Source organism: Cebus imitator, unplaced genomic scaffold (assembly GCF_001604975.1).
Source record: "Cebus imitator isolate Cc_AM_T3 unplaced genomic scaffold, Cebus_imitator-1.0 Scaffold429, whole genome shotgun sequence".
In the NCBI taxonomy this organism is placed as follows: domain Eukaryota; kingdom Metazoa; phylum Chordata; class Mammalia; order Primates; family Cebidae; genus Cebus; species Cebus imitator.
The window spans coordinates 1,418,087-1,445,027 of NW_016107744.1; the positions used below are offsets into that span (position 1 = coordinate 1,418,087).

General features: G+C 33.2%; 1 protein-coding gene across 1 annotated transcript in view; it reads left to right on the top strand.

Annotated features, from left to right (window-relative positions):
• TRHDE (thyrotropin releasing hormone degrading enzyme) overlaps positions 1 to 26,941 on the top strand; it is a 391,885-nt gene that overhangs the window by 208,330 nt on the left and 156,614 nt on the right. Inside the window, exon 6 of the mRNA XM_017510084.2 lies at positions 21,583 to 21,720. Within this exon, the coding sequence (XP_017365573.1) occupies positions 21,583 to 21,720 (138 nt within the window). The remainder of the gene's footprint in view (positions 1 to 21,582; positions 21,721 to 26,941) is intronic.

A 26,941-nucleotide genomic window follows, 5' to 3' on the forward strand; every position in this document is an offset into this window, starting at 1 on the left:
TACTGACTGAGCAAGTTCACATAATTTTTTTGAAGACAAAATAATTTATGAGGTCTTTGAAATGTATGAACCACTATACAAATGTGAGTAGACATCATGGACCTGGGAAAATGAATGCTCTATTAGGAAAGTACATTGATTTTACATATAGATACTCTAACTTTCCAACCCTAGCAAACCATTTTTACTTCCTAGGTTTATACCAATAATTAATACATACAAAATAAACTTGGCAGCTAGATTCAGTCTCACCAAATCAATTCTTATCTATACTGGCAATGTGGACTATTCCATAGGTATGTAAGCCTTAGATAATGTTTCATTCATCAAACAGAAGTGTCAAATCATTAGAAACGGCCTCCTCAGCATAGGACTAAAGACACATTTCAAAGAGGATTCATGTTATGAATAGCCTTTTTGCTTGATATTATTTTATCAAATTTGGCTGTTAGTGACAACATTATTGGATGGATCAAGTTACAGCATGCCATTGATGACAATCATATTAAATCTTATTGTGTTTCCTGAAAACAGATGAAAAGAAGGAGTAACATGTGCAGTTACTGTTCTTCAACAACTCTTGATCATTTCAATTTGAAAAAAGTTTATAATAGAATAATTTCAATATAGCAAAAAGTTACATAGTAAAATACTGCAGTGAAGAACTCCTTATTTTAAAGATCTTGTGCTAATGCAGGTCAAGTCATATCCTCTGTGCATGTTGCATAGGTTTCATTGTAATTTGTGTAGTGTATATTCCTGGTGACTCCTTCAGGTTCCTGAATGTAGCATTACAAGAAAGTGCTTCTATAATTAGAATTATTAAACATGAGTATATGTTCTTTCATTAAAGAAATTGGGAAGGTAAAGAGCTTCACACACCACAAACATTGAAGTTATACTTTGATAACGTCAGGAGATTGGAAATTTTCTCTTAATTTTTGTAAGGACACATACCTGGGCATAAAGATAATTATTAATGCAACTAAATTTTAGTCTGCAAAATAACTCCTCCAAAGTAGTAAACTAGAAGGTGATCCAATTGTTTTAATTTATTGATATTTTATTCTCAAATGACTGGTACCTAGTGAATGTGAGAAATTTAAAGGCTTCTTAGGGCTGGACCCAAGGGCTTTTGGTCTTTTTGATCCTGTTCCATTGTTTAAAAGTGACATTTACATTGAGAGACCATAAGGAAAGTACAAAGTATGCCTGCTTGGGTCTCATGGAATCCTAGTCTTTAAAACGGACCTCTTCTCTGACTACATTTTCCTTTCTCTGTTCCCTCCTGCCTTTTAAAGCTATTTTCTTTTACTCAACAGAAGTTGAACAAATCATTGACTAACTGAAAAATAGCTGATTTGCTCTGCAAGCAAAGTTTTCTCCTTATTGAAAATATAAACTTCTTTTTAAAGAATAGAAATGTTTTTCCCATTTAAGAGGAACTGGGGACCTGCAGCTCCCTGTTATGGGAGAAAGGTTTGCTTTTCTCCTAGCATTAGCAGTTAGGGCAGATTTTGGCGTTGGTGGATAATGGGCCTATAGCAAAGACAAAGAAACTACAAGGAGGATGTAAGAGCAGCAATGAGAGCAGCAGCTAATGCCATTAAAGCAAAATACCTCCTGTGCTGTCGCTGCACTCTGAGTGTACGTTTGAGGAATCCTAATGTGCACATGCACCATGCACTGAGGATTAGACTAGAACTCTTAGGCTGTATATATTCAGATAATCCAAAAAGAACAGCAGAGTTAAGCAGTCCTGACACTGGAATCTAACCAGTGGAAACTGAAGAGATATTAATACTTTTTAGCAAAAGCAAAAAACAGTTAAAATAAGAGCTATACCTGTTACACTAAAAGGTTAAACTAACTCTCACTGAGGCCAATGCAATAATACCTTGTATTTATATTTTTTTTCCTCATTTTAGGACTGATTCTGTGCATTTTAGAAAATGTCTTATTGTAACATTAGTACCTATGTTAAAAGCGTCTGTTAGATGAATGAGTAAGACTGGACAATCTTTGTTAATTGGTCAAGTATATTAATTGATTTAGAAATTGTGTAGCACAAATACATTTTTGAGTATAATACTACAACTGGAGGATATATAATATATACATATTTTCATTTTGTTTGCACTTGTAGTTCTTTTATAAAAATCAAGACTTTGGATTCACATTTGCTTGGGAAATAGAAGCTTTTGAAGAGCCTCAGTGTTATAAAGGTGTGTTACATTTCAGGACATGTAAATCGTTTTCTTTCATTGCTTCCAATGGAAGACCAGCTTTTACTAAGTAAGATATCTTTAGAAAAGGAACATAAAACAGGCATAATTCATTAGTATTCATGTATATTCACTGTATAGTCACATATATTTCTATCTACTCAGGTAAGTATCTGGAAGGTTTTTTTTTAAGTCACATTACCTCACATTCTTTCCTATATGAATTTCTAAAATTTAAAACAAAGCTGAGAATTTAAAAAAATATGCATGTTTTTAAAGGATGTTTTTTAAAGCCAAGTCATTTTGCTTGGAAAGATTGTTTCAGGTTTTGTATGCTTTAAACCTGGAGATATAAGATAAAGAACATTCCCTATGGAATAAAGTATTTCTTCTAAGCACTGTTTTAGGATTTTCATGGTGTCAAGGTCCTTTTACATTTTTGTAGAAGTTTTCAATAACTTTACAGCATTATTTCTAAGAAGAAAACACTTACTAAACCTGGAGGCTAACAATAATGCAAGGCTATACTTTTTCATATCCAGAAGAACTGCAGGGAAAATGAACCCATTCATTCTCTTTTCAAGTAAGAACAGTTTGTAAGAAGAATATTCCAGCTTGCTAAAAATTGTCAGACGCTACTTGATAAACCAGAAAAATTGATAATGCCAAAAATTGTACCAAATGATAAAATGTTTTCTTAGACATTATTATTCTCAAATATATACTAGTGGCCATAGTATATTCTACCACTATTTTATCTGTCCTTCTCACCACTCCTGGTAAAAATGTTATTCTTTTTTAATATATTAATGTTCAACATCTGATATTAGTAAGATTTTCCCAAGTAAAAAAGAATTTGCCTTGCAAAGCCTTTAACATGAACACAGCCAAAACTAAAAGCTGGGGACTCGGAGGGCAACCAAGGAAAAATTCATTAATTTTCTGATTACTAATCATGCTTAACCAGACAGCTATATGTTTTAAAAGAGATTAGAACACAACTCATTTCTAAGCAAGGAGTGATTGTCTCAGTCCATAACACTTTATGGGACTTTTCTTTTTTACTTTCATCAAGGTTATTTTAATACTGTTCAAGATATTACTAGACAAGGATGCCAGAAATGAAAGTAGTGAGTTCAAGTGATATAAAAAAATAATAAGAAGAATATGAAAAACAACAGCCTCCTGTAAAGAGAATGTTAAAAAAATGGGTAATTTGAGGTGATGGAGATTTTGCCTCAGTTACTCCTTTAGCAGTTTTTATAAAGACTCATGTAGCATTTACTTTGTGGCACTAAACACTTTACATATATTAATTCACTGTGAAATAGAGCAAGACCTGCCAGCATCTGGAGAATGCACAATTTCTCTGTTGTCTTTTTTCTTCTGGGTCTGAAGAGTATCATATTGGTTAGATCACTGCTCAGTTCTGCCATTCAGGCAGCTCTTCTTAACCATGAATTCAAAAAAGATTTTTGGTAGAACATGTTTTGACACTGAGCTGAATAACTTCTGTGGATATACCATTCACAAACTTGAGTGAGCTCCCTTTGAAAATTGTTATGTTTTTAGCTTTTTGGCTTTTCCTAGGATTGATGAAATAAAATTCCACTGATTACAGTCTTATTTTCGTCAGTTTGTGTCATATGCGTCATTAAAGGTAAAGACACATGGGAATGCTTTTCTCTCCTTAGCACTCACTTCAAAAACACCTGTGTCCAATTAATTCCCTTAATGATTTTATTTTTTTCTTCTCCAGATTTTGTTTATAGTTCAGTGAGGTCCTTCTTAAGTGCTGTTAGTGGTATACTAGCTGAATAATTTTATATAAATTAGTTTGATGCACTGCTGCCACATTTTTTTATTCCATTCATTGATACATTTCATTCATTCTATTTATTTCAGTCAGAGAATTATCAAGCACCTAAAATGAGCCATTCATTATGCTAATTTCCATGGAATAAATCTCATGATAATATTAATATGGAATTGCTAACTGTCAGTTTATTGTGTACATTGTATTTATCTTTTGCTTGGTGGCTTTAGTTAGTCAATGCGGATAAATGCAGGATTCTTTTTTTTTTTTTTTTTTTTTTTTTTTTTTTTTTTTTTTTTTTTTTTTTTTTTTTTTTTTTTTTTTGGCTCTTAGCTGACCAATCATACCTCTGTCAGAAGTAGTTTCATTTACAGAGCAGCTGAAAAATGCAGAGCCATCACCTCAACCAGATTGTTCACATTCATAGATGTATTTGAAAAATAAAATTAGGCATGGTAAGTTTCAGAGAATTAGCCAGATCATGGAACAATCAGAACATTTAGCTACCTATTATTCTTTTTATATTACATGGCTCAAACATATTCTGTAATGTTTTTTCCGATTTACCTAGTTACAATGGCCATTTCATTTAGATTTTGAGTATGTTTCTCCTCAGATACATTATGCTTTTGAGTCTTGCTTCTTTCCCTAAACATCACAGCTTTGCTTGCAAGGTAGGTCACTTAAAAAGCAAATTTCTGTTCTTTTGATTGTAGTGGCAGTGATAGTAGTATGGTGGAATATTTTCATCAAAATGTTTATTTTATAAATTTTCTGATTAAAGACAAGTTTAGATCAATTGCCCCTTCAGAGGAAAATTTGGCATTAGTTATATTCTGTTCCTATTTGCATGACTGGTCCAATTTGAAGCACCTGAATCATGAAACACTATTGGTGATGACTAATTAAAAACTAAAAAACTCTATAAACAAATTTGTTGCCCTAGTTTTAAAACAGGGAACTTTTCTTGAAATTGTTGGCTTCTTTAGAGAGGTGGCAGGACATAGCACTTACCAGGCTGAAAAAGAATTTGGCTTCCTACAACAAGATAATATTTTCTATCTATTGTTAAGTATTTTGCTGGAATATTTGGGCTCCTCACTGACCAAATATTTCTGAGGATTAATCTGCATTGACTTGTTCTTTTTTTAAAAAAAAAATTAATAAACACTTACTGGATTTCTCCCCCCATCACCCCCCCCCCCACACACACTTTTTTTTTTTTTTTTTTTTTTTTTTTTTTTTTTTTTTGTTTTGCTAGTTTCTCAGTTAGGGATGGGAAACGCTCAACTAAGTATGGCACATCAATGCCGTCTAAGTCTTACAGACCTATTTTACAGTATAGTTAGATTGTCTTTATTAGAGTCAGAGTAATGCTACTTTACAGTTAGCTAGAATGAAATCCAATTCCTTTTTTCTACCTATCCCATGTATTAAATTTTTGGCTTTCTGCTACTTACTACCTGTGTGATCCTGTTTATTCATCTTCAACATATGTATGAAATCCTGGGTTGTTTATTTCACAGACTAGCTTTAAGAATTAAAGAAGTTTATATTCTTACTATCCTTTTTAAAAAAAATATTATTGTTATTACACTTAAGTGTAACAGTATTACTTGCAGGGTAATTATATATAACATATTTATGGTTTATAAATGTATTGAAAGTTCAAATTTTACATTCTGAAGAGTAAAGCTTTTCTCTACTAATTATACAATCAGTTTATAAATATTTTAATAGCTTACTCTGAAATGCAGTTTTAGATGATACATTCCTAATTGATTAACTTTCTGGGGTCTTCGTACTCTATAGGTTCTAGAGTTGTTTGCTATGTGTTATCAAAATTTTCAAATTTCAAAAAAGATGCTTTTAATTTTCACTGGAAATATAAAGACTTCTATTATCCGATAAGTACAAGGTTTTATCACACTAGGTTATTTGATAGATTGACAATTTATATCACATTCAAAGTAAAGTACAAAAATGTGCTAATTTATAAAATCATTGATCAATTAATAAGAATTAATTAATAAAAATTTTGTTACAGAATTAGATCAGTTGAATGGCTATTTATTTTGTAAATTAAAATAACATAAATTTATTACCATGTTAATAACTTTTGGGAGTCGATTAGCTCATCTTGGAATTCTTCCAGACCTGAATGATATGAGAAAGTTTCAATTAGAAATTTAAACAGAAAGGGAATCTGTTTAAGAAAATTAGTCAGTGTACTTTAAAAATCCTCTAAATTACATTTTATTAATCAAAAATTAAAATGCCTTAATTCTCTGATGTGCCTGCAAAATATTGGAGACTCCTTGTAATTAATGTGGAAAATGAACAGGTAAGTATGAAAAATGATGAGCCAATTTTGTTTTATTGAAATGGCCTATCAGATTGTTAAAAAAAATTAGCATGGAGGAAAATATCCTTACTGCCAAAGTGATATAAGATTCCTTAAAAGGTGAAGAAGGTATTACCTCCTAGAAACTTAAAATCTATGGACAGGATCCTGAAGTGACATTTGCTACAAGAATGGCAATGAGTTCATGTTTACTAGCAAAGAAGAGAAAGCAAGTATTCCCCACTAGATGATATGCTTTATCAGATTAGGGGCTGTTTATTTCACCATCATTTCTCAGCATTTATCTAAAAGTTTAGCATATATGGGATGTTCAGCAATACAAGTGTGGACAAAAATTAACAAAAAAATTATGAAATGAATGTTAACAAATGTCAAGATCACTTATGAAAGATTATAACAGTTTCTATTCTATGTTGCTATTAGGAATGCATTCATTGAACAAAATATATTGCGATTAGAATATATATGAAATTATATTGGATAAATATTTTGAGGAAACAGGAAAAGGTAGCAACAAATCCTAAAGTTTGGCTGTCAGCAAGATAGCTGACAAGAAATTTTTGGTGCTCTTTTCCCCAACAAGAAAAGCCGCCAAGCAACAAATATAAACAATTACAATTTGACCAAAATAACTAAAGGAAAGCTCCATAAAACAGCAGAGAAACAGCAGAGATCTTGTAGAACACAGAAACTCAGGATGGCTACATAGGGAAAGGAAGGAAATTCATTGTCTCCATCACCCCATTCCTCCAGTTGAGATCAACTCAGAACTAGGAGGGATCTCTTCCTGCAGAGAAAAGGTAAGCAAGAGGACCCAGGTAGCCTCAATTGCCACCATGGATGCTGCAGTCTTTGCTACTGGAGATTCCTTCAGTCTCCGTAGGCTCTGAGCCCAGCTGAAGAAGCTCTCTGGAGTCCACACACTGAGCTACTCCCAGAGAAGGAGTGTGGCTATTCCCTATCCCCATGGCTCAAACTGCTACTGTGCTGTGCCACTTTGAATTAGAGCCACTATTAGAGTGTGTCCTGCTTCTGGGATGAGTAGCCATTGTAGCATTCCATTCTTGAGACTTCACTGCCATTGCAATATGCACCTGGTAGCATGTCATTCCTGAGCTCATCTGCTTCTATTTCTTATCACCTAGGGGCAAGCTACTGTGGAACTGCTCCAACCTCTGCATTCCAGTGGCTGCTGCACCCTCATTTTAGGGCTGAGCTGAAGTAGCATCCCCCCTCCCGGGGGACTTCAGGCCTTCTGCACACCAGAGCAGTCACTCCTCTGGCACCACAGCTAAGGCAGTGCCCTGCCCCTAGGGATATCAGGGGCCTCTGCCACACCAGAGGACTTGACCCCTCCTCATTCCACAGGTGAGGCAGCATCCTGTTTCTGGGGACCCAACTCTCAGGAATACCAGAGCAATTGCACCCCCAATGTCACAGCTAAGTCAGAGTCCTGCTGCATACCAAGGGATGCAGAGGTTCTGTTGACCCATGTAGCCACATTTTATGGGGCTGAGAAGATGTAGCATCTTGTGTTCTAGAGAATCAGAGCTTTGGCTGAGCTGTACTATCATGACTTCGAGGCTGAGCGGGTTCCCTGCTTGAGATTCTAAGATGTCCCACCTCTACGGAGAGTGATTATTGCTGTACTGCTTTCCACTCTTCAGCTCCCAAGCTGTAGTGACATCTTGCTATTCCTGGGTCCTTGCTGCTGCTGCATCTCATGTCACAGAAGCCATACAACTTAGTTCCATCATCTCAGGGTCTACAATCACCACCGTGTGGTACCTCATACCCCACTGTGCTCTGTTGGTTCCAGGTCCTCCTGCATTGCAGCTGTACCCTGCTCAAGGAGGCTTTAGCCTCCGAAGAACCTATTATTTCCAAGAGATATGTCAAAACTGTGCCTTGACCCTTAGGATCAAAACTACAACCACACCCCAGTTCCCTGGGCCTGGGTTGCTAGAATGTGCCTCAGAGAAACAGTTCTTAGCTTAATGGGAGAACTGCATCCACTCATACCTTGGAAGGTGAAATGGCACCTCAAGTTGCAGGTGCTATAATAGTTTTACAGGACCCTGATCCCAGAAACCTGTCTTCACAGTTGCTCTGTGCTTTAAATCCAAGTGTCACATGCCTGTGGGCCATGTCAGTCCTGACACCAACAGAGATCCCCTCAGATAAGACTCCTACTGTAGGGAAGATAAGAACAGAAGGATCCCTAAAGTCTTTACCCTAATAACCTATACAGCCACCATCACTTCCACTTCCACAAACTCTGGCAGCCATGACCAGTGAGGCACCTACAATTATTGCTAATGTAGATAACAACAGAAGAAGCTAGACAGAGACTACACCACTGCACCCAGATAGAACAAGAGCAACGCACCCTGCCCAAGTAGCACCCACAGGTCTACCTGCAGGTGAAAGTATTAGCCTTCAAAAGCCACTTTTGGCTTAGAAGAGGTGACTGCACCACTAAGTATGCAGACATAAATGGAGGGAAACAAGAAACATGAAAAAGCAAGGAAACTTGACTCCATCAAAGGGACATAATAATTCTCCAGTAAATAATAAATGGAAATTTACAAATTGCCTAAAAAGGAATTGAACATAATAATCTTAGGGAAATTCAACAACAAATGAAAAGAATATAAATAGACAATGAAATCAGGAAAACAATTTATTATCTCAGTAAGGAGTTGAACAAGAGCTATAATTCATTAAAAAAGAACCAAATCAAATTTATGGAGCTGTAGAAATCAGTCAGTGAAATAAAAAATACACTGAAGAGCTTTGGCAGCAGACTAGAATGAACAGAAGAAAGAATCTGGGAGATAGGTCTTTTGAAATGATTGTCAGAATTTTTTTTACAAAATTAAAAAGTGTATAGATAGTCAATGGGATTTATAGGACACCATTAAGTGAAGAAATATTTACATTGTGCAATTTTCAGAAAGAAAAGATACAGAAAATAAAGAGAAGTTTTACTGAAGTAATTGCTGAACATTCATAAGTCTTGGATGTGATGTGGTCAAAAGTCCCCAGACAGTCCCCAAACAGAAACAACTCAGAGTTATTCTCCATGGCACATTTTGATCATACTATCAATAGTGAAAGACAAAGTGAAAATTTTAAACCAGCAAGAGAAAAGCACAGTCACACATCAGGAGATCTCCATTAGATTATCAGTGTATTTCTCAGCAGATATCTTGCAGGCCAACAGAGAATGCGATGATATTTTCAAAGTACTGGGAAAAAAACAAAACAAAACAAAAACAAAAACAAAAAACCTTGTAGACAAGAATACTATACCCAGCAATTTTGTACTTCAGAAACTAAGGAGAAATAAAATATTTCTCAGACAAGCAAAAGCCAAAGGAATACATTGCCAGTATACTTATAAGAAATGCTTAAAGAAGTTCTTCATATGGAAATTAAAGAATGGTAATTGCTATCATGAATATATATGAAAGTATAAAACTACTGGTAGAGGTAAATATATAGTCAGATCCATGCACTGTATTACAGTGTATTGGAGACTGTATTACAGAATATTGGAGAATACTCCAATACAGTGATGGTTTGAACAATCCAATATATCTTTTGTATGAAGGTTAAAAGTAAAAAAATAACTAAAGCTACAGTAAGTTGTTCAGGAACACACAATATAAAAAGATGTAAATTATGGCACCAAAAACCTAAATTGTGGACAGAGATGGTAAAAGTGCCAAGTTTTTGTATGCAACAGAAGTTAAGCTGTTATCAGCTTAAAACAGTTGATTACAACTATAAGATGTTTTACGTAAGCCTCTTGACAACCAGAAAACCAATAAACAACAGCAGATACACAAGCAATAATTAGGAAGGAATCAAAGCTCATAATTACAGAATATTATCAAATCACAAAAGCAGATAATAAGAAAGGAAGATAGGAGCAAAGGAGATAAAAAAACAAGAAAACAAAGGATAAAATGGCAATAGTAACCTATCAATAATAACCTTGACTGTAAATGGCTTAAATTATTAAATAAAAAGACATAGAATGATTGGCTGTATAACAAAACAAGATCCAACTGATGCAGCCTCCAAGAGATTCACTTAAGCTTTAAGGAGACACACAGGATGAGAGTGAAAGATGTCATGTAAGTTGTAACCAAAAGAAAGCAGGAGTGGCTATACTTATATCTAATAAAATAAACTTCAAATCACAATCAAAAGAGGCAAAGACAGTTATTATTTAATGAGAAAGGGGTTAAATCATCAAGAGAATATAAATGTTATAAATATGTATGCACCTAACACTGGAGCACCTAAATATGTAAAGCATGTATTAATGGACATGAAGTGATAAATAAATAGCAATACAGTAATAGTGGTGGACTCCAATATTTCACTTTCAGCAATGGATAGATCAGTCCAAAATAAAATCAATAAGGGAATATTGTACTTGAGTTGCATTTTTGACCAAATGAACCCAGTAAACATATATAGAACTTTTAACCATCAGCAGCTGAATGTACATTCTTCTCTAGAACACATGGAACATTGTTCAGAATAGACCATATGTAAGGCCACAAAACAAGTCTTAGAAAATTTAAGATGACTGAAATATGTAGCATCATTTCAGATCACAGTGATATGAAACTAGAAACAACAAAGAGAATTGTGAAAAATCCACAAATATGTAGAAATTAAACAACATGCTCCTGAACAACCAATGGGTCAAATAAGAAATTGAAGGAAATGAAAAAATATATACTGAGACAAATGACAATGAAAATACAACATGTGAAACTCTACGAGAGGCAGCGAAAGTTCTGCGAGAGCATTTTATAGCAATAAATGCCTACATTGAAAAAGAATCAAGCTCCGAAATAAATTATCTAACATTATACTTCGAGGGACTAGGAAAAGAAGAACATACTGAAGCTTAAATTAGCAGAAGGAAAGAAATAATAAAAATCAGAGCAAAAATGAATCAAATAGAAAACAGAAAAAACAGAAAAAATCAATAGAACTAAGAGTTTTTTTTTTCTGAAAAACAAACAAACAAACAAAAAACAAAATTAACAAGCTTTTAGCTAGCCTAATTTAAAAAAAGAGAGAAGACTCAAATAAAAAAAAATTAAAAATAAAGTGAAGAAATATGAACAGATAGCTCAGAAATAAAAAGGGAGATACAAGTAAATGGAAATAAATCACATGCTCATGGATGTAAAGAATTAATATGTTAAAATGTCTATGTTACCTAAAGCAATGCACAGATTCAACATAATTCCTCTCAAAATCCCAAGGGCATTTTTCACAGAAATGGAAGAAAACAATTCTAAATTTATATGGAAACATAAAAAACCCTGAATAGCCTAGGCAATCTTGAGCAAAAAGGACAAAGCTGGAGACATCACACTTCCTGATTTAAAATATATTAGAAGGATATAGTGATCAGAAGAGGGTGGTGATGGCATTAAATTAGGCACATAGAGCAGTGGAAAAGAATAGAGAGTCCAGAAATAAATCCAAATATATGTCCTCTGCTAACTTTTGACAATGCCACCAAGAAGACACAATGAGAAAAACACTGTGTCTTTAAAACATAGCGCTGAGAAAGCTAGATTTCCATATGTCAAAGAACAAAATGAGGCTCTTGTCTTACACCATCCATAGAAATCAACTCAAAATACATAAGATCTAAATGTAAGACCTGGAATTATAACACTTTTATATGAAAACATAGGGGAAAAACTCTTGGACATTGGTATCAGCAATGATATCTTGGTGTGATACACCAAAACCTCAGGCTGCAAAAGAAAACATAAATAAATGGGACTACATCAAACTAAAAAGCTTCTGTACAGCAAAGGAAGCAATGAAATAAAATGGCAGTCTGTGGAATGGGAAAATGTTTGCAAACCATATATCTGATAAGGTATTCATGTCCAAAAGATATAAAGAACATATACAACTTAATAGTGGAAAAAGAAATAATTGGAAAATGAGCAAAAGACCAGAATAGACATGTCTCCAAAAGAGACATAAAAATCGCCAGCAGATAAATGAACAAATGCTCAACATCATTAACCATCAAAGAAATTCAGATCAAAATCATTATGAGATACCGCTTTATACCTGCTAAGATGACTATTATCAAAATGTTAAAAGATAACCAATGCTGGAAAAGTTGCGGGGAAAAGGAAAGTCTTGTATACCTGGTAGGAATACACAGCTATTATGGGAAATAGTATGGAGGTTTCTTCAGTGATTACAATAGAACTACTGCATGACCCAGCAATCCCTCTTCTGCATATATACACAAAGGAAATGAAATCACCATCTTGTAAAGATGTATGTACTCCAATGTTCACGGAAGCATTATTCACAATAACCAGGATATGGAAACAACGTGTTTGTCAGTGAGGAAATTTTGTGTATATGCACACACACACACACACACACACACACACACACATTTTGTTCAAAAGAATAAAATAGTGCCATTTGCCATATCATGGGTGAGCCTGGAACAAATTATGCTATGTGAATAAACCAGACACAGAAAGAACAATATTGCATGATTTCACTTATATGTGGGATATTTTTTGTTTTTAAAAAAACTCAAATATATAGAGACAGAGAAGAAAGCAGTTGGTATAAGTGGAGAGGTGGTCCAAAAATGGGAAGATGTAGTTCAGAGGATACAAATTAAAAGTTATGTAGGATGAACAAGTCTAGATATCTAAGATACAACATGAAGCCTATAAATAATAAAATAATACTGTGTCTGTGATTCATGCTAAATGAGTAGATTTTAGCTGCTCTTGCCCCAAAACCCCCCCAAAAAATAGGTAACTAAGATGATGGATATGTTAATTTGCTTCACTATAGTAACCGTTTTACTGTCTGTGTATATCCCATGATATGCTGTACACCTTAAATTTACACAATAATGTTTATTAAAAAGAATATTTTATGATCACAATTCATAGTTTAAGCAACAAAAAAATCATCAAAAATGAAAACTACGTGAGATGCATATTTTTAAAGGGTTATATGAAAGCACATGGCATATGGAGATTATCTGCAGCGATTTTTTGGGCTGCTAGAATCAGAATGAACTATGTAGTTAGACAGCCTGTTCATAATTATTACTGTGATTGACATTATTTGAAGCACATTCACAATTGTTGCATAAGACCCAGGATTTTCATAATTAATGAAAACGTGAGTGACTGATAAGTTCTGTTATATCAATATTGCTATATTTTTAAGGTTCTTGAGTAAGTCTGCAGAAGAATAAGAATTTGATTGTATATAATTAAGTTCATGTTGTGTTCTATCTTAGCATTTTCCATTAGCTGCATCAAATCTTGGATAAAATGAGACATGACGCACTCAGCTTGGATGTTAAAAAACAAAACATGAGGCAGCTGAAGGGTTTAGTCACGGAGCAGACCCACAATTTAACCCACTTTCTCTGTGTTCATCATGTTTGAGAGTATAGCAACTCATAAAAACTCTGCAGAGGATTATCTGGGATGATGAGAGGCACAAAAATCATCTGATACATTCTTATACAAATATAATTGCTTTTTTAGTTTGTACACTGATTAAGGCATCATAGAGATTTTGTGGCTTGGCATTGAATGAAACATAGTTGATGGTTGAAAGAAATAACATATGAAACACATTATTTCAGTTACTTGTAATGCTTGTGTGAAATCACAGAATAATGTTATATCAACAAGAGATATGGCTGGAGTCTTGTGATCATGTACCACTTTCCATAAAAGGTTTTGCAAACAAATAAAGAGGTAAACTTTTCAGTAGAGTGCTTATTTCATTGTAGGCATTAGTGGCGATTGTTTTTAAAATTATTTTTCAAAAATACCTTCTGTATATAAATGTGTTTACACAAGATTGGCTTTAGTATAAATGAACTGTTTTAACAAACTGCAAGTGAAAATAATTATTAACATTATGGAGAAGTATATTTTACACATGAGATTTTGAAAAGTTAATTTTTAAAGTGCATGGCTATATGGAAGCAACATTTATTTTCACTAGCTTTTACTTTCTCTATCAGTATGATTTAGCTGTGCATAAATTATTTACTAGTTAACTAAATGATGATATTATTTTTCACTAGTAAACCTAGCTAACTTTCAACTGGTAAAAGTTAAAATACTTTTGGACATTATAGAACTCTATAAAAAAGTTGGATAACAATATAAAATTTATAAAGTAAATTTCTTTCAATGTTACAGGAAACTTGAAGATGCATAATTTCTAATTTTCACAAATATGGCATTGTGATACATGCTTACAAAAGATGATAATTGCAAAGTTACAGGGATACTATTTCACACAGAGTAAATCTGATGGATGTTTTCCCCTGATATATTTACTTTTTTTGAACTCTTGGTCACGTTTCTCTGCTTTAACCTTTGTCATGATTTGAATAGGTAATGAAAAACAAGAACGAAAAACACCAACTGTGCAATGCTAATTATACGTCTGTCCTTCATTCTAGCCTTGTATAAGTAAGAAGTTCAGTTTAGTAATAATTCATGTGGTATTTTGTTTAACCTAGGGACTCCTTAATGTCTTTATCATGTTATAATATAGGTTTCCAGAGAAGTAAAACATAAATGATATATCCTATTTATTATCTTTATGATAGATCAAGTAAATTTGAATCAACATGGTCTTAGACACTGAAAGCATTTTTACTCATAACATCCTCTCTACTCTCTAATCCCACAGTATTTTATATTATTAATAATACTGTACCCATTACATGGCATTAATGGGCTGTACATGTATCTATCTTTCATACCATAATGGAGTTGCTTGAAGGTAAAATTGTGTCTCAATCATGTCTCCTTCGCTTCTAACACAGGACCTCCTATAGATGAGGGAGTCAGTAAACATATGTGGAATTAGATTGCATTGTTCAAACATTATAATTTTAGTCAGACATTTTATTGGTTTGATTCCAAGAATTAAAAAAGTTCCTTTATCTGTATCTAAGAAATTATATCCAGATATTGTAAACAGTAAAAATCTAGATAGGATATTACATAAACGAATTAAAATAACGAAAATGAAATAACTGTATTTGGATATCTATATTTGCATCTACATACATTATATGTCTGCCTACATTTATGTTTATATCTATACTTAATGTATGCATTTCAGATTTCAAAGTAAATACATTAGTTGTTCACCATTAGATATAAAATTGAGCTAAGTTTTAGATAAAAAATTGGTGCAATGTGTTTTAATCACAAGATAAATCACCTATTGTGTGTTATTTATGTACAATCATGCAATATTATCCTGTTTCTCTGTTTCCAGTTGCTCATCACTCTAGTCCACTTTCCCACTGTTCAGAGATATTCAGAGATAATTCAGTTATATCTCTAAATGTGGCCCTGATGATGTAACTTTCTAACCCTAGCTTTCTGACTAGACATGGAGAAATCGTGATGATTTCCTTATTATCTATCTTCCTTTTCTCATCACTAGTAATTTACTGTGTTATACTCTCTGACTTTGGCCACACAAAACTCTGTAGTCCACCAAACAAACCATGGTATCTCAGGTCTCCTTTTCCCACATATTCTTTTCTGTCCAGAATGCCCCTTTCTGCCATTCCTCCTAGAAAACTCAAATCAGCCTTAAATGTTCAATTCAAACTCTTCTCTGACTCAGGCAGGATACATAACAGCCTTTTCAGTGTAGTCACACTACATTCTGAACTTACTTCTATTTTTACATATAGCAGGTTGTGTTTTAACATTTGTTTTCATCTTTATCTGTCCTACTCTATAGTCTTTGCATGTAGGATTTACGTCTTTTTATCTTTCTGTCCCCGGAACCAGGCATACCATCTGGGATATAGCAGGTGCTTAATAAATATTTGTAGAACTAATTATCTTATTTAATATTCACAACCACATGTGTTTACAACTGAGGATGCTGAGGTCTAAAAAGTTTGAATAACTTGCTCAAGGTCATACAGCTAGTGAATGGCAGATATCCAGTCTGGGGGCTGCAATATGTCTGCCTTTTATCCTAGGAATACCAGAAAAGCCATTTATGTTCAGATCTGTCCTCTAGAAAATTGAGTATTTGTAGCTGCTCTGATGTAACCAATGTCTGCTTTGACAAATTTTCTTCTGCTTTCTCCATGCCTATGAATACCTCACAACAAATTGAATTGGTTCAGCCTTGGCTCTTATCTTCCTTGCCTCTGGTTCGATGTGCCTGACTTTCTTTGATCTTGATTGAGATTATTCTGTAATCGGTTGGCCTACTTTTGTTTGTTTGCTTGTTTGTTTTTCTTGGTGACAAAGTCAAAATATCTGCCTTGTATTGGTCTTCCTTAAAATTAGTCAGCCTTTTTATGGGAACATGCCAATATCCTTACACTTATTTCCCATTTTCCCATCCGTCACCAGTGATTGTGGCTACATCAGGCATATTCTCTTTTAAACCCTCAGACTTTGACATGTTTAGGCAGAAGCCATTACAAGACATTAAGAAATATAATTTCTCAGGGTTATGTAATGCTGTGATAAGAACTATTAATAATTCTCTTCACAGATGCTACTGAATGTCAGTATATGAAATGCAAATATTGTAATAAATAACTTTTGAGAGAGTGAATTCTTTGTGATATTTCACTTATATTTCTGTACAGACTACTATTTATTGTCAAAAGATTTTTAGCACTTGCATCTTATCTTAGACTCAGGCTTTTACTTTCAATTGCCTGTAGCACATATACTTTTAGATATTTACCTTAATTTTCCTTGGAAAATGTCTAAAACTGATTTTTTTTAGCATACCCTCCAAACCAAACTTTTTTTCACTTCTCCAGTTCTGTCAATAGTTCCTCCCACATTTTTGTTTAAGTTTCACCAAGTCTAAGAACCATGTAGTTATCTCTGAGTATTTCCTCTCCTTCATCTACTAAGGGAACGAAGGCATCAAAGTATCACAATGATTGGATTTTTTTTCACTGCAAATATCTCAGATCCAACAGTCCTTCAGGAACAGCTTGTTCTAATACATCATCGCTACATCCCACTTCCTGTCTCCTTTTTATATGCATCAAATAATCCTGTGTACTGCAGATAAGTTAATTTTCCTAAGCCACTACCTTTATTATGTTGTTATGCCTGCTGCTGCCTATTAAGACCAAACTTCAGCCTGCTAATTGAGAATGCAGTGTCTTTTTTTTCATGTTTCCTCTGCCATATTTGCCCTTTTTTTAGTTGTTTCCCCATTTATCTGAGTAAATGCTCATTCTTCAACAACCCACTTTAATGTCACCTCCCCTATAAAGCCTTTTTTGAACTAATTAATCATTTCATCCTCTGTGTTTTATAGCATCCATCATATTATATTACAGTTTGCTGTTTACCTGTATTTTTGTGTTCTACTCGAGTTATTTAAGATTAAGGACTGGGTTTTGCTTATATATTCATTCTTCAGATGCTGCACAGTATCTGTCATAGAGTGGTAATTTAATATATATTTGCTAAATGAATGAATTAATACATAAAATAATGGCAGCATTATTTTATATAATGTTCATTCTCAACTCTGCATTTACTCACATTTTCTTTACTTTCTTAAATGCCTTTGTACTCTTCGCCAAAAATTCAAATGCAATAGATTTTTGAAAATAGTTGAACACAAAATGATATATTTGATATTATTTAACTATTTAAATGTGGGCACATATTCAACCACTCTAGTATCTATATTAAAGTGGTGGAATTTATGGTTACTTCTGACACTGAACTTCTTTTAAACAGATTTTAAAGTTCTCTATTTTGTCTTACTGTGCTGCTTTTTCAAAGTGTTAGATAACTTAACATGGTGACCTTAAAATATGATGTAAAATGATAACTACCTATTGAATGTTCACCACAAATATATTATTTCCACACACATGTGTACGCACCCCCGCCACACACACACCCACACACCAAACTTTGAATTTCCTTCAAGAGACAGATCAAATTCTACTTCTTCCAGTAAACATTCTACAAATCATTCTGTTTTATAGTATTTGTATTAGTCTGTTCTCATGCTACTAATAGACACATATGTGAGACTGGTTAATTTATGAAGGACAGAGGTTTAATTGACTTACAGTTCCACGTGGCTGGAGAGGCCTCACAATCATGGCAGAAGGTGAATGAGAGCTTGGCAGGGGAATTCCCGTTTATAAAATCATCAGATCTCATGAGACTGACTTACTATCAGGAGAACAGTATGGGGGAAATAGCCCCCATGATTCAGTTATCTCCACCTGGCGCTGCCTTGACACATGGGGATTATGGTAATTCCAGGTGAGATCTGAGTGGGACACAGAGCCTAACCATATCAGTATTGCTTTTCTCAAAACCACTTTAGCATATTCAGCCTGTAAGATAAAACGATTATTTCATTCACTATGACCAACTATTTTGTTTTATCTCTTATCTCACATTAAAGTTAGGATTTCTTCATTTTTAAGCTTTCATAGTTTCTGGTAAACAGTAGGCAATTAACCAATACTTAATCCTGGGGATGTTGTTGATTTTGATGATGACGAGAACCCCTGCCAGGGCTGACAAGCAAAGATCATTTCTTATTTTATAGTGACACAGGTCTTTATACAAAATTAGCACCTTCTCTGCTGGAAACTCTGCAAGTCTGTTAAATTGAGTTTGCCTCTGGCTAGAATTTTCTTTTTTTCCTCCTCAATTTAAGGAGGAGGAGAAAAGAAAATTCTGGGCTTTGTGAGTGTTATCCTGCCAGGCTTTTTGTTTCCCCTCTTTCTTAACCCATTTATGTACATAAGCCTTTTGTTTTTTTCAATTACATATTATAATTCTCTCCAACGAGGTAGACAGATGAATCTTTTGCTAATGATTTAACACTACAAAACTTAAACACTGCTTATTGAAATTCTACTGACTAGGCAAGGTTTGTTTTTATTTTTCTCCAGAAGCATGAGGCAATATATAATATATAATTCATATTTCTTTTAACAGGAAAATTTCCTCTTTGGAATTTACTTTAGATTTTATTTTAAAAATTACATTGCCATTTACTTTATACCATTAAAAAATTACATCTCTAGCAAACCAAGGTATGTTTAGTAAATTTTAATATTGATCAATATTTATTGTTATTAAATATTAAGATGAAGATTTAAATAAAACATTATTTTAAGTTCACTTTACCTGGTTGTTTTAGATCAGGTGCTTAAGTGATTTGTAATAGAGGAGGTAATTGCTGTTTAAATGGCTAAATATTATTTTATCTTCAGAATGGAATCACATCTTCAACTGGTATTTCTTATAAACAAAAGTGTTCATTGGTCAAGTTGAAGAGTAATTATAATTTCATAATATCTCCCATTAGTTCTAATATCAGGTAGTTTTCATCTACGTTTTTAAATTGAATGAATAACAAAATTGTGTATCTGCTTAAAAGTAACATTAAATTGTTTCTTTTGAAACTGATACTTAATTTTTTCTTATTCTGTAAGTCTAGGCTATTTTTCTGAGATCTTATTGCTTTTTAGTGAACTTAAATGAACAATGTGAATACTACTCTTATTAATCTTAAAATTTTAAAACATAAGGTTTATTTCTACTCACTAGAAAATTGGTTTGAGAAGAAATACAGTATTATGTAGTATTTGTCACTTAATTCACTTAATTCAGCCTAAGTTTGAACTTTTCATCTGTGGCCTCTTAGGGTCAGGAACAGCCCTCTGGGAATCAAAGTGTGATTTGATTCAGTGGTTGCATATAGTCCTCTTGGATAGAGCAAAGACCATTGCTATGAAACTCTTAGAGCAAGAGAGGACTGTAGAAGTTAAATATATGGACCATAGATTATAAAACATAACCTATTAGAAAACAAACCTCACAGTATATAGTTGGATGCCTAAATAATCAATTAAACATACTAAATTATTGAGCAAATGAGGATGAAAAAAAAAATCCTTCTTTAAAGCCAGATTTAAATTACCACAAACACATATATGTCCAGTTAACAATTCTTTTCTTGGCATATTTTTTCTCCATTTCCATTTCCTTATACCCAGGATTGGTGTACTCTCAGTTTGAAATTACGACTCACTCAGAAATAACATGCTGTTTATCTGCTGGGCTCAAATCTGGGAGACTCCAGGAGTGAGTTCAGAATTAGCTAGAGCAATTTAAGCATTGGAGTCTTAATCTCTGTAATGATACTCCTCAGGTCATAACTATCTAGGGGCTATTTAGCCCTTGTTATATTTTGCAGTTTCTTTTTTCTTCCTCTGCTCCTTCAATGAAGGCAGGAGGCCAGGAGGACTACTAGCTACCAGCATTTCTATTAATGAAACCCTAGCTGTTTCTTTAAAGCAAATTTTCAAGAAAAAAAAAAAGAGAAGTATTTTTCTTTATAGTGTATTTTTTAACATAGCAAATCAGCTTTTACCAGAGCAAATACTAATGTCTCAACAGGCAGAGAATTGAAGTCTCATGATTTTTCTGTTTTCACTTCATGGTAATAGATTATTAATAGCTATTGATCTCCACTTTATCTCCACTATTTTGGTCTCTTGAAATTTTTCAGAAAATAAATGTGCATGTGCGTGTGTGTGTGTGTTTTGTGTGAAAGTGTGAAAAGGGCAGGAAAGAGAGAAGGACCCGGAAAAAAAGAAAGAGCTGTTCAAATGGTACTAGAAATCCATGGTATGAATAACAGATGGTTAATATTTATTATACTGAACTTTTCTAAAAGATTTGGGACTGGAGTTACAGTGTTTACCCTGTAACATGCACAAATAAGCCTGCATCTTATCATTGTTACTATGTGATTGTCTATTGTCCAAATTTGCTTTAGCCACTGTTAAAACACAGAGTCCACTCTTTTTATGTATTTAGGAACCAACGTAGTCCGTTGATTTTATTTCATGTTGTGTTCAAGTCAACCACCTCGGTTTTAGAGTAAATTAAGGTGCATTTTTTACTGGGTTCTCTTTATAGGTGAGTCATGCCATGGAAGTCTGATGAACATCAGCAATTAAGTGACACACGTTATGTTCATGTCATGATACACATTCTGTCTAACCACGAATCACCTACGATATTGCCCTGTCTACTGTATTGCAGGAAAAACAGAGGTTTCTGACCGATGTTCTGCATGAAGTGATGCTGCTGGACGGTTTGGCCAGTTCCCATCCAGTATCACAGGAAGTGCTACAGGCAACAGATATTGACAGGGTGTTTGACTGGATTGCATATAAAAAGGTGGGAATAAAGAACAAAGTGCCAATTAGATATTTCACTACTATGATAGCTAAACTAATTCATGTTAGATGTATATATATATATTTTTCTTCTGGGCAGATAGACATAGACTGTAAGTTACAAAATATAGAGTCACTAGGTTCATGTCATTTAATGACCTATGGCTTTGCTTTGAAAGTTGGTAAAAATGGAGATTAATGTTTGCCAAATAATGCATAGAAATATTGTAAATATTAATGAATAAATATTTGGAGACTTGATATGAAATTGCTCTACAAATGGTGTTATATAAATGTCAGTTATTATTAAGGGAGCTGACCCATATAGTGACAAATTATTTTTCACCAATGTCCTTAAATACTAATTTATTTTGATGGGCCAATGCAAATGGATATAGGTAATGACATCATACATGCATTTTATAAACATTATTTAAAACAGATTTGTAATTTAAACATGTTTTCTGAATAAGCATAACAAATGAAATTTTAGAAAGACTAGACTGAATGGAAACAAATAATTTTGAGCCAATGACTAGATATAAAAATAAGGTAAAATATGAATTTTTCCCAGTTACTTGGATTAGGATTTTTCTTCATATTCATATCTCTTAGTTGTTCTAATTTTAACATAATGATGTGCCTCTCAGTGTTTTACACTCAGTAGCCACGTAATAGAATTAAAATAGGGTCAAAGTCTGCTGTCATCTTTAGTGTAAGTTAAACTGCATATGTTGGAATTTCTATGTACTTTTTTTTTTCTTATGAGACGGAGTCTTGCTCTGTTGCCAGGCTTGAGTGCAGTGGCGCGATCTCGGCTCTCTGCAACCTCCATCTCCCAGGTTCAAGTGATTCTCCTGCCTCAGCCTCCAGAGTAGCTGGGACTACAGGTGTGCACCACCACATCCAGCTAATTTTTGTATTTTTAGTAGAGATGGGGTTTCACCATGTTGGCAGGATAGTCTTGATTTCTTGACCTCGTGATCCGCCCTCCTCGGCCTCACAAAGGGCTGGGATTACAGGGTGTGAGCCACCAAGCCCGGCCTCTATGTACTTTTTTATTGATTTAATAATGTTTTAAGTGTTTTGAAAACATGACTAATGTTATTTTTATACAAAAGATGTTTGTATTTAATAACTGAAGATGAAACTGATTCATTAGTAGTCCTTGGTGTGGTAATTTAGATATTTGGTTTTGCACTCAGGTTATAACTATCTCAATGATTAGTAATTAGTAATTAGTACTGCATATTATGCTATAATATGTAAAGATCCAGATTGTATTAAGAGAAAATCTCTTTTCAAGTCACTGGTTAATTGCATTGGCTCAAAAATGGTGTTGTTCTGATGTTTTATAAAAATAAGTGGAAGTACAGAACCACGAAATACATATTTCTTGGCTCCTTTGTCAAAAATGAGTTAAGTCTTTTAATTTCAGATGTTCTAATGGTACCTCATTATGGTTTAAATTGTATTTCTGTAATGACTAATTATATAAACTTTTTTTCATGTGCTTATTTCTCCTCATATGTCTTTCTTGGTGAAGGGTCAGTTTAAATTCTTTGCCATTTTAAGAATTTGTATTGTTTGTTTTATTGTTGAGTTTTGAAGTTTCTTTTCTGTATTATAAATACAGGTTCTTTATTGGATATATGACTTGCTATGACTTGCAAGTATTTTTTTCCAAGTTGCAGTCTATGTTTGGCTTCACAGCAATGTCTTTCTAAAAGCCAAAGGTTTTAATTTTAATAAAATCTACTTTACTATATTTTTTTTAGCTAGTAGAGCTATTGTTAATATAGCTAAGAAATACTTTGATAGCTTAAGGTTATGTTTTTTCTTTTGTTAATTCTAGAAATATTTTAGTTTTATGTTTAGATTTGTGATCAATTTTGAGTTAACTTTTGTACTGATGTGAGGTCTGGATCAATTTTTTTTCTTTTCTCTTTTTCTCCTTTCCTTTATTCCTTCTTTTCTTTTGTCCTCTTTTCCCTTCCTTCCTCTGTTCCTTCCTTCTTCCTTCTTCTGTTCCTTCTTTCTTTTCTCTTTTCTTTTCTTTCTCCTTCCCTCTTTCCTTCCTTCCTTCCTTCCTTCCTTCCTTTTTTCTTTTCTTCATAATTGTTCAAAAGTCATTTCTTGAAAAGTCTATATTTTTCTCTACTACATTGTCTTTGCATATTTACTGAAGATCAGTAAACTATATATGTGTGGGTCTATTTCTGGCTATTTTATTCTGTTCTATTGATATATTTGTCTCTCTTGGCTCTAGTACTACACAGTCTTGATCACTGTAGCTTTACAGTAAATTCTGAAGTAAGGTCCTGTTAGTCCTCTTTGTTTTTGTTTTTGTTTTTGTTTTTTTAAGTTTCTTTTGTCTTTTGCGTATGAGTTTAAGAATGACTTTGTAAACTTCTACAAGAATTATACTGGAACTGCAGGAAATGTGCATTGTGTTTATAAAACAATTTGGGAGAGTTGACATCTTAGCAATATTGACTGATGCATGAATACACACACTATGCCTCTCCCTTCCTTTAGGTACTCTTTCTTTCTATCAGTGATCTAGTTTTTAGTGAATACATTTTTCATATTACATTTTTCAGATTTATCTCTAAGTATTTCACATTTCCAGACTATTATGAATAGTATCATTTTAAAATTTCATTTCTAATTTTTGTGTTGCTGTACATAGAATACAATTCATTTTTGCATATTTATCTAGTACAGTGTTAAATAGAAGTGGTGAGAGCAAACCTTTATGCTATTCCTAATTTTAAAAGCAATACCTTCAGTCTTTATCCATTAGGTATGATGTCTCTAAATGTTTATAAATACCTTTTATCAGGTTGAAGATGTTGCATGCTATTTCTACATTGCTAAAAGTTTTAATCAGAAATATATGTTGACTCAATTCAATGCTTTTCTCCAGCATCGATCAAGATGGCTATCTATCTATCTATCATCTATCTATCTATCTATTTGTTAATGTGGTAAACGACAATGATTTTTTTAATGTTAGACCATCTTTGCTGAGACAAATACCATTTATTCATAATATATTAAACTTTTTCAAAATAAATCATTAGATTTAATTTGCTAAAAACATGTTTAGAAATTTTGCATCTGTGCTCATGAGGGATATTAATGTGTAGTTTTCTTTTTTGTAATGTTTGTCACCTTGTTGTCACTATAATAGCATCATATAATGGCAACTATTATCTTTTTCAACTTTCTGGGAGAATTTGTATAAAATTTCTGTTGTCTTTTTTGAATGTTTGTTAGATTTACCAGTACAACAGCAGGGACCTGAAATATTATTCCGTGAAGGTTTTCACTAATAATTTAATTTTGTTAATATATGGTGAATTGTTTATTTTAATGTGGGCATTGGTAGTTTATTTCTTTCTTAAAGACTTTGCCCATTTCATCTAAAATGTTTAATTTATTGGCATAAAGTTTTACAGGATCTATTCCTTTATTATCCCTTTAACAACTTTAGCATCTCTAATGATATAACTTCTTTCATTCCAGATAATGGTAATTTGTGTATTATTCTCTTTTTCCTGATTTGTCTAGCTGGACCTTTATAAATTTTATTGATTTCAAAAATAACCTTTCTTGTAATTGATTTTCTTTCTTGTTTTCTATTTCATAGATTTCCTTTCTAATCAACATTTCCTTTTTCTACCTACTTTGAATTCAAATTCTTCTTCTTTTTTCTAGTTTTCTAAGGTAGAAGCTGAGGTCATTAACTTGAGACCCTTCTTCTATTCTATTTTAAGCATTTATTCTGTAAATTTTCTCCTAAGTGTACCATGTAGGAAATCTTCCAAATTTTGGTTTGTTGAAGTTTCATTTCACTTTAAGGTACTTCTCCATTTCATTTGTAATTGCCCCATGTCTTATTCCCGGTGTGTTATTTAGATTCCAAATACTTGAAGATTTTCTCAGAAAATTTTCTGTTATTCATTTCTTATTTAATTTTATTGTGGTCAGTGAATATACTCTGTGTGACTTGAATCTTCTTATATTTATTATGGTTTATTTTAGGGACCAGAAGTTGATATGTGTTGATAAATGTACTGTACCCACTTCAAAAGAATATGTATTCCACTAGTGTTAGCTGGAGTGTTCTATAAATGCCAATTAGTTGAGGTTGGTTGATAGAGTTGTTCAAGTATTCTGTATCCTTATTGATTTTCTGTCCACTTGTTCATCAGGCTTTCTTGATGGGCCTTCATTGTGTAGATTCACTCACATAGTACCAAATCAAACATCTAAAACTGTGGAGAAAAATAGTGACCTAGTTACCTGCTGGAATAGCTGAAAAATAGTTTTCAAATGTGAATATGGAGAAATGAGGATTAAAACATTTAGGTTGAAATTTCAGGGTCTTCATTTTTATAATCTCAGCATCAGGGTTTGATGTACATTCAGTTTCTTAGCCTTGCTCTTTGATTTGGCTTCACTCAGGTTCTTTCTATAAGAAAACTAGTTTGCGTGTAATGGATAATAACCAATTACTTTGTAAGTGGAACAAAGGTAAGCTATGTTGGGTTTTGTAACTAAGGTAAACCACATCATTGTGGGATGTATGGCAGGTAACATAGATGATCGTGGAGACATAAATGATAACTGCTAACATTTATTACATGGATACTCTGTACTAGTGATTGAACTAACATTTTTATATTTATTATGTAATTTAGTTCTTATAATCATCTGAGGGGTTGTTATGATCATAATTCTCATTTTAAAGATAAGCATGTTGAGTTATGGTAAATTCAAGGATATGTATCCCAGAAATTCAGGTTTCAGAGCCAATATTCTTAATTATTACCATATTTGATTAACAAGCTTGGCTGGAACATGTATTCCAAAATTATTTGATAAGCCCCTGCTTACGTTCTAGGCACTGTGTGCTGAGTGCAAGAGATACAACTATCAATAATACACAAAGGAGCGACATCATATAAATAAACCAGCGCAGTAACATATGAGTGTTATCCAGCAGTATTTTCATATTAAATGTTGATCCGTACCTGAAATCATCTTAAGCAATTTAGGCAATTTTGTTGACTAAATAACAGGTAAATTTGACATGTAATATTAACTTTCAGAATGGTTAAATTAGACATTTATAATATCATCAGAACTCTACCTTTCTTCAGTTTTTTTGGATCTATTTCTCTCTATCTGACTTAATTTCTAGATGATCCTTA